At 41.3% G+C, this 17671-nt stretch overlaps 1 protein-coding gene across 1 annotated transcript; it reads left to right on the forward strand.

Annotated features, from left to right (window-relative positions):
• The first annotated feature begins 13852 nt into the window (after positions 1-13852).
• On the forward strand, positions 13853-14821 carry LOC131670610 (uncharacterized). The gene has a single exon (XM_058946334.1). The coding sequence runs from the start codon at positions 13853-13855 to the stop codon at positions 14819-14821; it is 969 nt and encodes a 322-aa protein (XP_058802317.1).
• The last annotated feature ends 2850 nt before the right edge of the window (positions 14822-17671 follow it).

Below are 17671 nucleotides of genomic sequence, written 5' to 3' on the forward strand. Positions count from 1 at the left end.
ACACGTATGCCAACAGGTGAAAGTCGAGCAGGTGGCCCCGGCGGGACTAATGGGAAAGCATGTAATTTCACGACCATGGGAAATATTTTGCGGAGACTCGATGGGTCCCTTCCCGAAATCGCCACAAGGCCACGAGTATCTGCTGATTTTCATGGATATGTTCACCCGGTGGATCGAGTGCATCCCCATACGAAAGGCGAACGGCAAGACCATCAACGAGTTTTCTTGCGATTTGGCGTCCCCGAGAAATTCTTGTCGGATAATGGCACGCCCTTCAAGAACAAGCTCGTGGACGACTTCCTGGACTCCCACGGCGTTTATCATGCGACGTGTGCGCCCTACTCTCCGAAGTCTAATCCAACGGAGCGTGTGAACCGGACCGTAAAGACGATGATGGCGGCGTTTATTCAAGAAAAACACACTAAGTGGGACGAACATATCGCAGAATTCGCTTTCGCGTACAATACGGCCATCCACGAGGCAATCCGCTCGAGCCCGGCGTTCCTGAATTATGGGTGGAACCCAGAGCCGCCCCACACGGCGAGACGCGGAGAAACGCTTGAGGCCACACGGAGACAGGAGGCCGCCGCTCTCGGGAGCTGGCAGGCAAAGATGGGAAATCTCGGCAAGCTCCACGCGTATGCCTCAGAAAATTCCCAAACTGCACAAGCCCGCCAAGAAAAGTACTACAATAAGGGACACCGCGACGTCAGCTATGACGTTGGCGACAAGGTATGGGCGAAAAATCGCGTGCTTTCCTCAGCTGCCCGGGCCATCGCCGCGACTCTGTCCCAAGTATGCGGGACCGTTTGTTGTCACCGCCCGATTAAGCCCGAATTCTTACCAGCTCCAAAACGAAAGCGGAGTCGACGTAGGTAAAGTGGCTGTGTGCGACCTGAAACCTTGCCACGAGGCGGAGCAGTTCCCGGAGAAGAGCTGGTGTGAAGACCAACTAGCCTCGGACGGAGAGCAGGAGATGGCTCCTGATAGCGACGAACCAAAGCTTTCGGGTGATCGGGCCCCCGCGTGCGAAACGCCGCCTCAACCGCCACACAGCCAGAACGCTACTAAGCCGGAGCCAGCGCCGGAGGGGCTGGCCCCTCGAAAAAGAGCGCTCCGCCGCCGGTAGAAACGTCACCGAGACGCCTGCGCCCAAGAAACACCTGAGCGGGCGGACCGCGCGCTTAACCAGCCATCTTTCGCTACCCTTACTTTTCCGGAGCGTCTCCTTTCTTATTTTTGCTCCTCCCTTCCTCCACTTTGCTTCGCTAACCAGCCGCTTATCTCAGTCGCCCTTCTGCTGCTAACCCGCTTGGACAACAACTCACCTCGAGTATCGCTCCTCATGTAACCTTGCTCATATAACCCCAGAACTCTACGAGAATGCTGCCAGCGAGGACCGATAAAACGGTCAGGCTCGACGTACCCGTGGAGGAGCTGCGCAGATGCAGCAGCTTATCAGCCAGATCCTGGAGGCACACGCCTCCTCCGTTCCTCCTAGTCCATCGGGAGTGAGCCTGACGGAGCTACTGGGGGAGACCAGCCTCCTCCACATCACTGCGCAGCGACCATCTACATTGCCAGCATTGCTTCCCAGCATTGCCAGCCCCAGATGCCGCCCAGACCGCAGCCCGCTCAGCGGCCGACGTGCTCCCGTTGGGACGACCTGAGGGCGCCCCAATCGAAGCCACTAGGCACCCGCCGGTACTGCCAGCCATTACGGCGCCGCCCGCCAAGCCTTCGCGGGTTAAGGACTCAGGGCCCTCAGACCTCCCCTTGGAGACCCAGTGGGCGCAGCTTGAAAGCCGGGCTAGGCAGTGGCGCAAGACTCGCCAGCAGGCTGCTAAAGAGGAACAGCAGGCCTACTGGGAGGTATTGGCCTTCGTCGACCACCCCGACGCTCGTGCTAGAGCCTTGGTGCCCCAGGAGTTCCTGCAGCGGGTCCAGAGAGCCACCAAGCTGCGCGACTACCTGGACGCTGCAGAGGCCCAATTCGTGGCCAACGAAGAGGCCGACAAAACCAGGGCAGACCTAATGGCCCTTCAGCGGCAAAAGCTCCAAGAGCTGGAGGCCCTCCAAGCAGAACTGTCCGCTGTGGAGCAGGAGCGTCAAAACGCCCCAAGGCTGCTTTCGGCGGAGCTGCCCCGTCGCGGGCCAGGGCCGACCGCACTGCAATACCAGGGAGCTACCGAGCCGTGCGGCCGATTCGACGGCCTAAGAGTCGACCTCCGGTATAAGAGGTATTGCTGGGTATGCAACCTGACCCAGGTGTCAAGAACGGACAACTGTCCCAACTACACCCTGCACCAGCTGTTCCGGAACGGGAGGTACCCGAAATATGAGTACCCGGAGGCCTGCAGCCCGGTACCGACCCCAGGACGGCGCGGAAGCTCTACCAGGGAATGAGGAACGACAGCGCGATTCGCCCGCTGGCCCGTCAGCACCCTCGCCGCTTTAGCTCCCCCCTTTCTTCACCATCGCTTCGGAGCATCCCGAGGCTGGATTGTGTTTTGTTCTTTTTTTGTTTGTATCGGCACCGAAGCCCCTTTTCGTTTCTGGAGATTTACTCTTATTTATTTAAGATTGTAAAGAGAGACAAGGCCTCGAAGCTACCTTTCCTTAAATATTGTACTCTGATTTTGTAATCTGTTTTACCTTCCCATTAAAAACGTATTCTTCCACATATTGGTTGTATTTATTCCCTGGTCGAGAGAGAGAGTGGGTCGAGCTGGTACCAACCTCGCTACCAGCGTCTGGGGAAGGGGAATATAACGAGCCGAGTCTCGTTATGTCTCTCTCTCCCCTTAAGCTAATCATAATTTATTAATAACCTATGTATTCCTTTTTATGTAATCTTGCTTTGCCGCAGCTGTGGATGCGGCACGAGGTAAGTCAGAGAGCACCGAGTAGAGAGAGAGAGATCCGCGTGTACGCGTGAAAGCGTGGACGCTTGAGTGTCGCGCACGTGGCCTAATTGGCTGAGACGCGCCGCTGCCGAATAGCCAGCGCGAGAGAGGGGAACCCCTTCCGCATGCGAGCGACAATTTGCTGCTCGCCTTCGCGAAAAAAGCAAGCCCGGCTATCACCGCGACGAATAAGTGCCTTGTGCTACGCAGCTAGTGTTTTTGCTGATAAGGACCAAGGGTGTAGCGTGCGTGCGTGCGGGCAGATAATTGCCAGTCAGCCTGAGAGAGCTGCCTCGTGGCTGAACACCTGCGCGTGTCAGGACTAAATCCGAGGCCACTGCGAACCCGTCATGTAAGTGCCCGTTCGATCTTAAGACTCTCTCTCTCGCTTGCTTCTCGCTTGCCTCTCTCACTGCGAATGCTACTTGTATGTTTCCCTTGTTATCTTCGTCTTAATAAACACTCTTTCTGCTAACCGCTGCGTCTTTCCTCTCGGCACTTCCTCCCTCCCGTGTTACGCGCGCGCTGGCTCGTACCGCCCGCTGCTACCTGACCTACGACGTTCTCCGCGGGCCGAAGGCAAGGGTGCCTTCGAGGGGCATATCTGAGCCACTGGGCTGGGTCTCGCGTGGCCCCATAACGAGTTACCCGTAAGTCGAGTAGCCACTTAGCATCACCCTTAACGGGGTAGCAAGAACCCCGTTACAACCTACTATGCCGCCATCATTATTAATGATGCACTCTTTTTCTCAAAAATTTGAAAAATAATCATTCATTTTATTTTGGAATTCGTCCACCTCTTGGTCTTCGTCAGTATTTTCGTTTTTTTACATTAACCAAATAAATTTTTAGTTAACATTTCAGATTCTTCGACCGATAGGTCTACTTGTGGAATACAAGGCTGTGAGCTACGACTATCATTTGAGGCAGAATCGAAATCTTCTACTCCGGAAACTTTTTTTTTTGAAAAATACGGTGGTCGTGATTTTTTCAATAAACGAGGTGAAGAATTAAACAACAGTTCCCCTAAAAAGGATTATTAATGTCAATGAAATTAAGTTATTGGGAGCGTGTTGAATGGGGAACTATCAATGTATTTCTAGTCTTGAAGATGTTAAATGGTTGTTTGTGTTGAGCTGTATTATTAAGAGGATGCTATGACAAATCATAACCGATATTCATATTTGTCGAAAGTAAATATCAAGCTGGCTTAAACTAATATACATTAAAAAAATGTATACTTTGAGAAGAAATGCGGTTCGTAGGTTTCGCTATTCTGCAACAATACCTTCCTTTTTTTACAATGCTGCTGGGCCAATACCTTTCATTAAGTTATCAGGAAGAGTGGATAACAAATATTTTCCATATTACACGTAATTTATTTAAGTAATATAATTTTTTCTGATGATGATATTCAGGACCGGATTTAGCTAGGGGCTTGGGTGGTTTATAGCCCCGGGCCCAGGGTTTAACTATCACATCAGTCAGACCAGATTTTTAAATTTCTTAAGTGGGCCCAGTTGTATGTTAGTCCTGGGCCCTTAAAAGTTATATCCGGCTCTGATGATATTTACTATGATTTTCTATAGCATATTCTCAATGAACGTCTTTAAGGAAGTGTTGTTTAAGGTGGGTGCATCAGGATGGGTTGTCTATAGTCGGAAGTACCGGTTTCTTCAAGTAATTTTTAATTTATTTAAGAATAAATATTTAAAACAATTTTTTAACAAATATTTGTTATGAACAATAAAGTTTTATGCCTAATAATAAAAATAAAAAATGTTACGTGCAGATTTAGTACTAGTCTCATATTTTTCCATGTTTACAATAAATATCTTGATAATTAGATCGACGATCATTAATTTTTTTTCATACAGATAGATTCAGTATTTAATTTTGTACAAAATTATTTCTTATTCAGCATGATTGTTCGTTTCGTTAGTTTTGAAGCTATTCAAGAACAGGGTACGCGCGGGCCTAACCTCCTATAACACCAATGTATAAAGGCTTGACTTAGACAATTTATTTTTCTTTATTTCAGTCGATGACCACGAATTTTTTTGTTGGCATCTAAAAACTCGAGTACCAATTTATTCATATAAAAAATTGCTTAGCCCGACCGTAGGTCGATTATTGCTGTAGCTACCTTAATCGAGTTTATTATCATATATCGTTTACTTATTCGCGAAAAGTATTAGGGTCAATAAAATTAATTGTAAAAGTATCAATAATATTCTCATTACTTTCTGTTGTTGATTCCGTTGTTTGGCGATACTCCGACTTGTCTATATCATCACAGTTACCATCGAAAAGTACTGATGATTGAATACCGTGATTGGAACTGAATTGCGTTGCGACATCGACTACCATTCTCTGAATATTACAGTTCTTAATTAGTGTGGATGTTATGCTTGGTGAGTTACCCTGCATCCGCTGCTTTAAAAAATAGTTAAACATAAATATTAATTAGTAAAAAAGTTCGTATATTATAACATAAAATTTCCAAAGATATCACGCGCTTGGGACTGATTATTTGACTATTTTACTTAGGACATAGCATTAATCCGACCTACCAAAGCTTTGGAATTAATATTCTAATAATATTTACGTAGAAAAATCCAATATAAAATTTACTTACATTAGCAGAATTATACAGGGTGAGAAAAAAGTATGGAAACCCCGAAAAATACGGTAACCTGCATGAGGTTAGTCATAAAACAAAGGTCATACCCTATGTAACTTTCAACAAGGAACCCAACTGTGACCTCTGATTTTACCTTGAACCTCATTTTCAAGGTCAACCTCATTTTTTCATATGGGAACCCCTATTTATTATACTGGAATCAAAAAGAGCGATAAATTTTACGGGTGAGAATGATTCCATCCGAAGATATCGTAACTCTTAATCGTCATTTTAGCGCTATCCAGGAACAACGACGTAGAAGTAAAAGGAATCTGTTCCCTTCGGGGTGTTTTTTTATAGTGAGTTCCCCTTGCCTCTCACTTCGGGGTGCTTTTTAATAGTGAGTTCCCCTTGCCTGTCATTTCGACGTGCTTTCTAATAGTGAGTTCCTCTTGCCTTTCACGTAAATGAATATATAACAGATGTTCAAATTGTTCTCCATTTGCTTCTTGACGGTAACCAATCCTATTGTAGAATGATTAAGTTGCATTTTGGATCATCTGCCGTGGACTGGCATTAATTTCTTCAACTATTCTACGTCTTGATTCATTAAGATTTTGTAGATTACTTCTGTATACCCGATCTTTTAAATACCCCCACAAAAAATAGTCCAAAGGGCTTAAATCTGGAGATCTTGGAGCCCACTCTACTCTTCTACTTATCCATCTATCAAAAAATGTTTTATTGAGGTATTGTCTGACATTTACACCGGAATGAGATGGAGCACCATCTTGTTGAAATTATGTATTTTCAAAATCATCACATCTTAACACCTGGATAGCTGAAACAATCTGATTTCACAAAAGTTACAGCGTTCAAATTTCCTTCAATAAAAAAGTGACCTATTATTGTATCGCCTACTATTCCTGCCCACACGTTTAGTTTTTTAGGATACTGAGTGTGACTTTTTCTCATCCAATGAGGATTTGTGTCGGACCAATATCTAAAGTTATGACGATTGACTTCGCCATTTAATTGAAATGTCGCTTCGTCTGAAAAAACAATATTTTGTAAAATTATTGGATTTTCAGTAATCATTTGCATCATTCTCTTACAAAATTCTACTCGAGGATCAGGATCATCCTCATTCAATTCCTGCACAAGTTTCATTTTAGAAGGATGAAATTTGTTTACCTTTAAAATTTTAAGAACAGATTTTTGATCGATTTCCTAATGTAAAGCTACTGATCGAGATGATTCATGTGGATTTTCTACAGAAGACAGTAAAACATCTAAAGATTTTTCTTCATTTTTTGCTGTTCATGGTCTTCCAGTAACAGAACGTTTTTTAATAGATCCCGTTTCTTGAAAACGTCTTAAGGTTATTAAAACTGTGGATTTAGACAAATGAGTTTCGCCATCGCCGTTTCGAAACGTTCTATTAAAGAGATTGACAACATTAGTATACGACTTTTGCTGATCACCCTAACCCCTCATCATTAGAAGAGATATTCGTTCTTTTTTGGACAAAGGAAACATTTTAAAAGTTTGAAAAAAACAAAAATTTAATATTGTTATTGTAACTAAAAAAAACTATGAAATATTTGACGAATTTGTCGAATTTGTTTTTTTTATTGGTCAAGTATTTTTTTTTCTAGAGCCTATTTACTATGAAAACAACAAAATATGGTTTCAACTTCCAATTAGTAAAAGTCAAGAACAAATAAGATATTAAAATCTAAATGATAACAATTTTTTAATTATTATTTGTAAAAGCACTTCTATTTTATTTTTAAATTTTCACTTCTTTCAAATACTTTCAAAATAATTTTATATTTCTAATAAACAATTAGCTTTACAGCTCATGAAAGAGAAGAAAACGTAACTTTTGACGAAAAAACGTGACTTTCCAGTTTTTTACAATTTTAATGATATTTTATGCTCAAAGTACTGATTTTCTATTTTTTAAAATGTAAGATGAAGACTGCGAAAAAAATGAGATCCAGATGAACTGTACAGTGTGAAAAAAGAGTTGTCTTCTTTTTTCAAAATTCTAAAAAAATACGAGAAAGATAGATCTTCAAATTGCTTTTTATTCATTTTCCAGCAAAAATCAAGCCTGTTTTTGTATTAAAAAAAAATATTGTTTTCTCAGACGAAGCTACATGTCAATTAAATGGTGAAGTCAATAGCCATAATCTTAGATATTGGTAAGACAAAATCCTCATTGGATGAGAGAAAGTCACACTCAATATCCTCAAAAATTAAACGTGTGGGCATAAATGGTAGGCGATACAGTAATAGGTCCCTTTTTTATCACAGGAAATTTGAATGCTGTAACTTTTGTGAAATCAGATTGTTTCAGCTATCCAGGTGTTAAGATGTGATGATTTCAACATACATGGTTTCAAGGAGGATAGGGGTCTCGCTATCTTTAAATCGTTCCCACGCGTAAAATTTATCGCTCTTTTTGATTCTAGTATAAAAAATAGGGGTTCCCATATAAAAAAAATGAGGTTGACCTTGAAATAACCTTGATAATGTGGTTCAAGGTCAAATCAGAGGTCACCGTTGGGTTCCTCGTTAAAAGTTACATAGGATATGACCTTTGTTTCATGAATAACCTCATGCAGTTTTCCGTATTTTCCGGGGTTTCCATATTTTTTCCTCACCCTGTATAACTTTTAATAATTTCAACTTTTGTTATTTATCACGCCTAACTTGAAATGCATCCCATGTATAGAAAAATATGATGTGTAGGAACTCGAGTATGTTTCAAACTTCCATGCTTTTTCTATGAATTTTACTTTTTATTTTTGGCAACCATGACTATAATATACATGTATAACAACGTGATATATTTAAGATAAATTGTGATTATTTAAAAAACATAATTTTACTAACGAATTCCCAAAACTCATTCTCAAATTTGTATTACTCGCATAGTCTCGGTCTAGACCACTTTTGGCGGCAAATCTGCTCTGAATGAAAAACAGCCGGCGTTTTGCAATGCGCGCCGGTATTTGATGGCAGTTTTGATTCGACAGCTAAAATGCCGGCAGTTTTGATAAATACCTAAAGTCGGTAATGTCCGGTAACACATGAGTAAATCCCTAATTTTTTTTTTAATTTGAGTTACTTCATAATAAGAACGTTATGGTAAAGACGGGTTTGCATTTGACGATGATTTCGTATAGATAAAATAACGTCAAACGATTTCCATAGGTTTCCTTTCAGTTATTTTTAATATTTATGAGGCTATTAATAAATGATATAGCGATATATGATAACTTTATGTTGTTACCCACTATAAATTTTTTTTCTATTAAATGTCAAATAAAAGTCTTCAAAAAATAACTCAATAAAACTTTCTGCGAATAGTTTTTGGCATATGCTGTTGAATGGAAAAATTTGTAATAGTGTACCTATTTTTATTATTTTATCTTTTATTAACTACATAACTACATATTTTTTATTAACTGTGACGTCCGGGTCACTTTCAGGAACGTCTGAAGCGGACGTTTTCTCAGGTGCTCTATTTGGTTTGCGTATGCGACGCCTGAACCGGAACGAGCAAATTGGTGAGGCAGGCACAAACGCATGACGTGAACGCGATAAAATTAAGTTTTTTAATGTAAGAGCTTTAGCGAATATCTTAATTCACTGGAGTCGGCTATTACATATGACTATCTCAGACCATGCCGAAATAGCTACAGAAAATTTAATAATTAACGAATACGCCGCGAGTGTCTTGTTGAAAAATATTCCAAACCATGTTGGTTTATTTTTCGAAGACAAAGAAAACGCGGACGAAGCTAAGTTGTAATTGAAAAGGAGAGGAAAGTGTAGAGAGAAAAAAAAAACTGTTTCTTTTGACTTACTTTTATTTCTTTCTTTGAAGTTGCTTACTGACACTAGGAGAGTTGGACCTTTTTGGAACTGGAACTGTTACTAGATTGAACTAGATTAGCCTTTTTTGGCTTGTGCACGCTCTTTTATAGCCTGGGGGTGGTTGGGAGGAAAATCCCTCTCTCAAACCCTTAAAATTTAGGAAGAGTGGAAATGGCAGCAGTTTTTAATTGGCTGACTGAGATTTTCCCACTTTTCCCTTTCAGCTTTCGGGCCCTAATTGGTTCGGGGGCGTGGTGGAAATCGGAGGCATGCACTCAAGGGTATGGGCCCTATCTCGTTAGATGGCTCTCCAAGTACCATTTTCGTTACAATTTTTTTTATAATTATTAATTTATTTATTATATAAATCTTTGTAGTTCATTCTTAACAATAACGCGGTTTTCTTAATATCTAAACATATTTTACGCGAAAATCTTCAATTCTACGTGTTTACAACGAGTAACTTAAATAATTAACTAAATTTGTTGTTCAAATAATATGGAATAAGAAGGGAGAAATTGCGCATTATTTATGAGTTGTACTAAAGTCGTTTACATGAAACTTAATATATTATCGAGAGTGAATTATCTAATTAATTTATAGTTTCGGAGATTGTTTTTTTCGAGTGTTGTTGGCCCTTTGATTTATGTAATTTTTGAACTATTAAATTTTTTAAGACTTGAATACCAAAGGAAAATAGTTAAAAGGTTACTTTTATTATTTGGTTTATTGAAATCAATTTTGTTTTTTACAAATACGATTTTAATTTGTGTCGTACAATGGACTAATATACTATCATTTATTTATGTAATTATATTCTATTTATGTATTATTTATTTATGTCTTGTAACGAGCGGGCTCGTTAAGAAGCGGATGAGCGATTTTCGAAATAGCGCGCCATGCGCAAAAGACCCGCACAGCAAGAAAGAGAGAGAGAGAGATAGCTGGAACGCGCGGGCCGAAGAGAGAACACGCGAGACCGACAAAGCGGATAACACGCGCTCGGAATCCCTTTTTTTTGGTGTGGAAAAATTGAGCGACATATCGATCCCGCGGGTTGAGAACTTGTGAAGTGTGAGCACGGTGACTGCGGAAGAAATAGAGCAGAGATCGACGTGTGAAGACGAGCGAATCGAAGGCCGCCATCGGAATAGGGAGATCCGACTCGTCGCCCACAACTCACGAGGATCGACTCACAGGCCTCCCAGCCTCGACAACCCTGGGCGACGACCTTGGTGTAACCAGGCTCGAGATCTAAAGCGAAGCTGTCTGCAGCAGCATTCGTTCGTGTAAGTCTCCTCCTTGTTTCCCGGATTGCGAGCGGGAGTATTCGACAAGCGAGCGCTTGTAAACAGCGTCGGCTGCGTGTTAACGAAGTTTGTATCTTCTGTCTCTCTCTCACGCGTACGTACGGTTAGGTCGTATACCGTGAATCTCTCGGCCAACGTGAGTTGTCGCGCCTATGTAGTTGTAAAAAGTGAATAAACCCGGCAAAGATATATTATTAAGCCGACATATTCATTCGACGATCCTGAACATTCTCTACGTTCCCTTCTCCTTCGCAACGTTTTCTAGGAACCTACGACCATCGCTTTTCTTTGTTGCTTCGTGCTTTCGCGCTCGTTTTCAGATTGCGCGTCCAGCACAGAGCTAGCCAAAGGGGAAAACAGCGGTGACATATAGATTTTGCTAACGGACGACGATTTACTTCTGAAGAAATTACCAACCGTTACAGTCTTTCATATATTTATTAAACTTTATAACTTATTTAGGAAAAATAGTTTCAAAACTTTTGGATATTTTTGTTAATTGTGCGGAAATTATGTCTTTGATCCAAAAATTTGCGGGAGGTTTCAGGGAGCTGCGAATTTTTCCTATCATTCTGTTATTTTCTTAACTCATTTATTTAAAAATTATAATTGAATTTTCTTTTCTACTTAAAATTCTACGGCTCCTTTACTCTATATCTAAACCTACTCAAAAAAAAACTTTATAATTGTTCGGAGTAAAATTTGGTAAACGCGTGACAAAGGACTACCTGTTTTCACGTTTTTTTCGCTTCAACTGAATGCTCTCCTTATTCTCATTCCCAGAATTAAAATCTAAGTCACATATCAAACGCACACAAAAAAAAAACATTTTCCCTAATATTAAACGGGCCGACGTACATAACTATAGTTAATAATCATCTTTTTTTGACGGTACACTGAAAATACTTTTGATAATGGTCTACAATAGTGACTCAATTACTTCATTTATCAAAATTTCAAATTAATAATTTATAAAACCAATAGATGTCTGTAGGTGTATTGATACGTATGTTAAATATTTCTTTTCTGAAAAAATATATAGATCGTTTATCTTTATGCTATTTACAATAAACTATGCAAGAAAAAATGATATTTGATCCTATGTTTTCAATTAAAAAATAAAATTTGTCGGTTAACAATTTCTATGTTTTAGGGATTTACTCATTACGGTAAACGTCCTATTAGCGCTAGCAGCCCAACCATGCGGCTGTCTGCGAGGGCAGCACCTACCGGTTGGGGAAAATGTAATGAGGGAATTCGGCACGAGACGGGACGGAACGCGCACGAATATAAATGAACCTGTGGAGGATCATCAACCCGAGTGTCTGGCTGCAGTGAAAGGAAGTTTTCCGAGTTTTGACGAGTACCGAGACGAGTTGACAGATTCATCGAGAGGAGCTGCGCCTTGGTCCGACGAGAGTGATTGTGTGGGAACGTGCATGAGTGGAGGATTTTGCCATCGAGGGCGAAACCAAAAAGCGCGAGATACATCGCCCACAGACAAACAATTTCCGTGACTAGCGTGCGCTGTGCGGGTGCTTTCTACCTCTATTGTTGACTGTGCAGCCGTCGATAAGGTAAGCTGGTCAGCTTAGTATCGCAATTTCTTGTAAGATTGATGATAACTAACTTCTCGTACTCAGTAAGAAGCGTGCATGTATTAACTCGACGAACAAAGAGCCGCGAACGCTCCGACACTGCATGTTATTGACGCGCGCGCGCTTTGTAAACATAAATACGCGGACCGAGCATATTGTAGAGAAAAGGGAAAAGAAAAAAGCTCTCGCATGTGATACTGATTGTAATTTTGATGTTATTATTTCCCGCCGGTAGAAGGTTGGTTGACTGACTCCCGTTCCCTTGTGATGTTCGTATCACTTATAAATAATAATAATTCGAACTCTCGTATCTAGCTAATGAGTAAGAATTTGTTTACAATAATTTTACTCTACTTGTCAATAAAATAAATAGATAAATCAAATGTATTCTAACAATAATAAATAAATCAAATATATATAAATGAGTACAATGTTTTAAGGAAAGTCAGACAATGCTCTAGTTCCTTATGGTGCGAATTGTCCCATAAGCAGAGCTAAAGTCTTTCTTGGATAGGATATAATTCAGCCCAAGTTTCTTATAGCGCGAGATGTTCTATAAGTCGAGCTAGAATTATAAGGAAGGAACAGTCTTGTTCAGTTAATTACAATGAGAGAAAGAACTTAGGTATTAGCCAAGTTTATTCAGACTCATGCGCTCACCTTGTAAGGCTAGAAGTGAATGCTAGCCTGTGCAAAGGTGGGCCTATTTATACACAGATTTTCCCGCTTATTTTTGCAGGAGAGATGTCATCGAACATTCGAGAGACATTCGCGAATTTTGAGTAATGATTTTCTTAATTTACAAGGAAATAATCATTAATATTAAGCTTTTAACATATGTAAACTTTACAAAATTTGTTAGTTGTTGATTTTATACAAAATACAATTATCGCAAATAGTGTCGTCAAAAGTTATTAACTAATATAGTTAATTAACGTGATATTATAATATTTACAATAGAAAATTATTAAATTTTTATATAACTTTATAGTTGATTCAATTTAGAAGTATTTTCTAAAAATGAATATTTAAATTAGTTAATAACATTTGAATTATAACTAATTTTTCATATTTGTAACAGTTTTTTCTAATCTTATAATGCAATTATTAGATTAATTATCTAAAATTCCTAAATCATAAAGCTATCATTATCAAGTATAAAATTAATACTTTCGTTTTATATACAGCTTATTGTTTAAATAAATTATTAATTGTTATTTACTAATAACAGTTATTATTCAGCTGTTATTAATGAAACCAATTGTTACTGTGGCGACGCGCGCACGGCATATTTTCGATGTTCGATTGTGAAGTTGCCGTCGTAGAGCTGATTTTGTTATATTCGACGCGCCAATGTTTCTACATGATTTTTCTTTAGTCGTTATTATGACAGCCAAATCATAATCACATATTAATAAAGCTATTTACTATATATTGTCTCTACACATTCATTCTCTTCATTGGTGATCCCGAATTAAAGTATATTTAAAAAAAAAAAAGAAAGTTAACTTTTGAGAGTGAAGAATGGTGTTACCCCGAGACAACCAGCAAGAAGAGCTCAGTGCACAACTCGAACAGTTTCGCCTCGACAACGAGCGACTCACTCGGGAACTGGCTCAGCAGCAGGAGCAACAACTGCAACAACAGCGACAGCAGAACAATGATGGCCTTGCAGCAGGCGGCGCACCCGCCCCAGTTAACCCCATCCCTGCACCGGCAGTTCATCGTGTTGCTGTCAAGCTGCCGCCCTTTTGGTCGGACCGGCCTATCATGTGGTTCGCGCAGGCGGATTCGCAATTCATTATCTCCAACATCACAAACGAAGTAACAAAATTCCATTACGTCGTTTCACAATTGGATACTCGTATAGCTGTCGAAGTTGAGGATGTCATCGTCAATCCGCCCGCCGATAATCCGTATACTTTTTTGCGCACCAAACTGATTGAGCGTTTGTCTGCCTCAGAGGAACAACGCGTGAGGCGCCTGATTAGTGAGGAGGAACTAGGTGATCGCAAACCCTCGCAGTTCCTTCGCCACCTTCGCACGCTTATTGGCACGACAGTCATCCCGGATAACCTTTTGCGTCAGTTTTGGCTCCAGCGTCTTCCGTCTCACGTTCAAGCCATCATCACTGCGCAAATGACGGCTCAACCGACCTTGACCCTCGATAATCAGTCCGAAATCGCTGACAAAATCATCGAGGTGTCTCCAGCAACGCCTTTATCCATCCGAGCCACCTCTGTTTCAACGTCCACCGAACAAGAAGTATCAAACAACGCGTTGATTCGTGCCATCGAATCGTTGTCAAAGGAAGTCGCAGAGCTTCGTAGAAATCGAAGCAACAGCCGAGGACGTCAACGCAGCCAATATAAGCAAGATTTCAGTCCTGATTCATCTCGTCTGTGTTGGTACCATCGCAAATTCCAGGAAAAAGCTACGAAGTGCACCAAGCCGTGTGCTTACAAACCGGGAAACGACTACGGCAGTTCGTAAGGACGGCGTCGAACTGTTTGTCTCCGGGCAGCCGTCTCTTCGTGACCGATCAGACCTCCAAGCGCAATTTTCTCGTTGACACAGGGTCTGATATTTGTTGTTATCCTCGTCGTTTTTTTCGTCAGCGTTCTTCTCCTACTAATTTTAACTTGGTTGCAGCGAACGGCAGTGCAATTAAGACGTACGGCTATCTCCCGCTTAATCTTAATTTTGGTTTGCGGAGGGAGTTCAAATGGAAGTTTGTCATCGCTGACGTTGATGTCCCAATCATCGGTTCGGATTTTCTGTCGCACTTCCATTTGCTACCTGATTGTCATATGAAACTTCTCGTTGATGGTACCACTAATTTACGAACAAACGCTCAGGTAAAAAAAGTTTTTCAGCTCAGTGTGAAAACCGTCGCAATGTCTTCTTCGCCCGAATTTTCTCATATTCTCGCTGAATTTCCTGATTTGACTCATCCTTGTGGTAAAGATCGTGAGATTAAACACAATACTGTTCATTACATTCACACTACTCCAGGTCCTCCAGTCTCTAGTACTCCTCGTCGATTAGCTCCGGACAAACTCAACGTCGCCAAGAAACAATTTAAGGACATGGTCGAGGCTGGCACAGCCCGCCCTTCTTCAAGTTGTTGGTCGTCACCGTTGCATTTAGCTCCAAAAGGCGAGTCGGACTGGAGACCCTGTGGTGATTATCGTCATCTCAATAGCCGTACTATTCCGGATCGTTATCCTGTTCGGCACATCCACGATTTCACAAGTAATTTAGATGGTTGCACGATCTTTTCAAAAATCGACCTTGTCAAAGCGTATAACCAAATTCCTGTTTTCGTTGACGACATTTGCAAAACTGCCATTACTACACCATTCGGTCTTTTCGAATTTCCTTATATGACGTTCGGTCTTCGTAACGCAGGTCAAACTTTCCAACGCTTTATGGATGAAGTTTTGTTCGGTTTAGATTTTTGCTACGCTTATATTGACGACATATTAATTTTCTCTCGTTCTATTGATGAGCATAAAAAGCACCTCAGAATTGTTTTCGAGCGTCTTTCTCGATACGGTGTCTTAGTTAATGCGTCAAAATGTGTTTTCGGTGTTCCGGAACTCAATTTTCTTGGATATATGGGATCTTCGAGCGGTATTCAAGCTCCGCATGAGCGTATCACGGCAATTCAAAATTTTTCTTTGCCTCAAACTGCGCAGGGTTTACGTCGTTTTCTCAGTATGATGGATTTCTATCGACGATTTATTCCGCATGCTTCTGAGTTTGAAGCACCACTTCACGACGCACTAAGTAACCCACCTTTGAAAGGTAAGCAAAAGGTACCATGGACTCAATTGAAAAAGCTTTTCAAGTTTGCAAAGATTGTCTTTCCTCGGCTACTCTTTTAGTTCATCCACGAATTGGTGTACCTCTCGGTATATTCGCTGACGTTTCGGGCTTTGCTGCTGGCGGAAGTTTTCAGCAGTTTGTTAATGGTTCTTGGCAGCCGCTCGCATTTTTCTCAAAAAAGTTGACTCCTAAACAAGTGCAGTTACCGGCATATTACCGGGAACTTCTTGGTACATATATGACAGTCCACCATTTTCGTCATTTTCTCGAAGGACATCACTTCACTATTTTCACCGATCACAAACCTTTAATTTATGTTTTCGGACAAAAGCGTGACAATTTACCTCCTGTGCAAAGAAATCAGGTTGCATTTATTTCTGAATATACTACAGATATTCAACATATCAGCGGGGCAGATAACGTAGTTGCAGACGCTCTTTCCCGCATTGAGGCAATTTCAAAACCATTGAACTACGAGTCATTGGCAAGATTTCAAGAAGACGATGAAGAACTCAAGACTTTTCTGAATCAACATACGTCTCTTCAGCTTAAGAAGATCAAAGTTTCTGGATGTCAAGGATCAGTGTACTGTGACGTTTCATCTGGTAAGGCAAGACCTTTTATCTCTGCTCCATTTCGTCGTCAAGTTTTTGAACAGCTCCACAGCCTCAGTCATCCTGGAATCAAAACGACCGTGAAACTTATTAGCGATCGTTTTGTTTGGCCTTCCATGCGGAAGGATTGCCGTATTTGGGCTCGAGCTTGCTTGGATTGTCAACGTTCTAAAATTTCACGTCATGTGAAATCATCTATTGGCATTTTCGATCTTCCAGCTCATCGTTTTTTCGCATGTTCACGTCGATATCATTGGTCCTCTGCCTTCCGTTCGCTCTTTTAGGTACTGTCTGACTGTTGTCGATCGTTTCACTCGTTGGCCGGAAGTTTTCCCACTTGAGAACATCACTGCAGAATCTGTCGCTCAAGCATTCCTCAGCGGTTGGATTTCTCGTTTTGGTTGTCCTCAAATCGTTACAACAGATCGAGGTTCTCAATTTACTTCATTTTTGTTTCGTGTACTCGACGATTATTTCAGCATCAAGCACAAATATACCACTAGTTGGCACCCTCCAGCTAATGGCCTCGTCGAGTGTCTTCATCGACCTCTTAAGGCTGCTATTATGGCTCATTCCGATGTAAACTGGGTTGAAGCTCTTCCTCTCGTTCTTCTTGATATTCGCTCTGCTTTCAAAGCCGATATTAATTCATCATCGGCTGAATTAGTCTACGGCGAACCTCTACGTCTCCCAGGCAAGTTTATTTCAGCCAACGCTCTGACCGCTGAAGATCATCCGACTTTCCTGGCCGCTCTTCGTGATCGCATGGCTCGCCTAAGACCAACGCCAGCATCAAGACATTCAAAGCCTGGAGTTTTCGTTTACAAGGAACTTCGAGACTGCACGCACGTATTTTTACGTGAAGGGCCAGAACGACGATCTCTGCAACAACCATACA

The sequence above is a fragment of the Phymastichus coffea genome, unplaced genomic scaffold (genome assembly GCF_024137745.1).
Source record: "Phymastichus coffea isolate CEN01 unplaced genomic scaffold, Cenicafe_Pcof_1.1 PCOF00008, whole genome shotgun sequence".
In the NCBI taxonomy this organism is placed as follows: Eukaryota; Metazoa; Arthropoda; class Insecta; order Hymenoptera; family Eulophidae; genus Phymastichus; species Phymastichus coffea.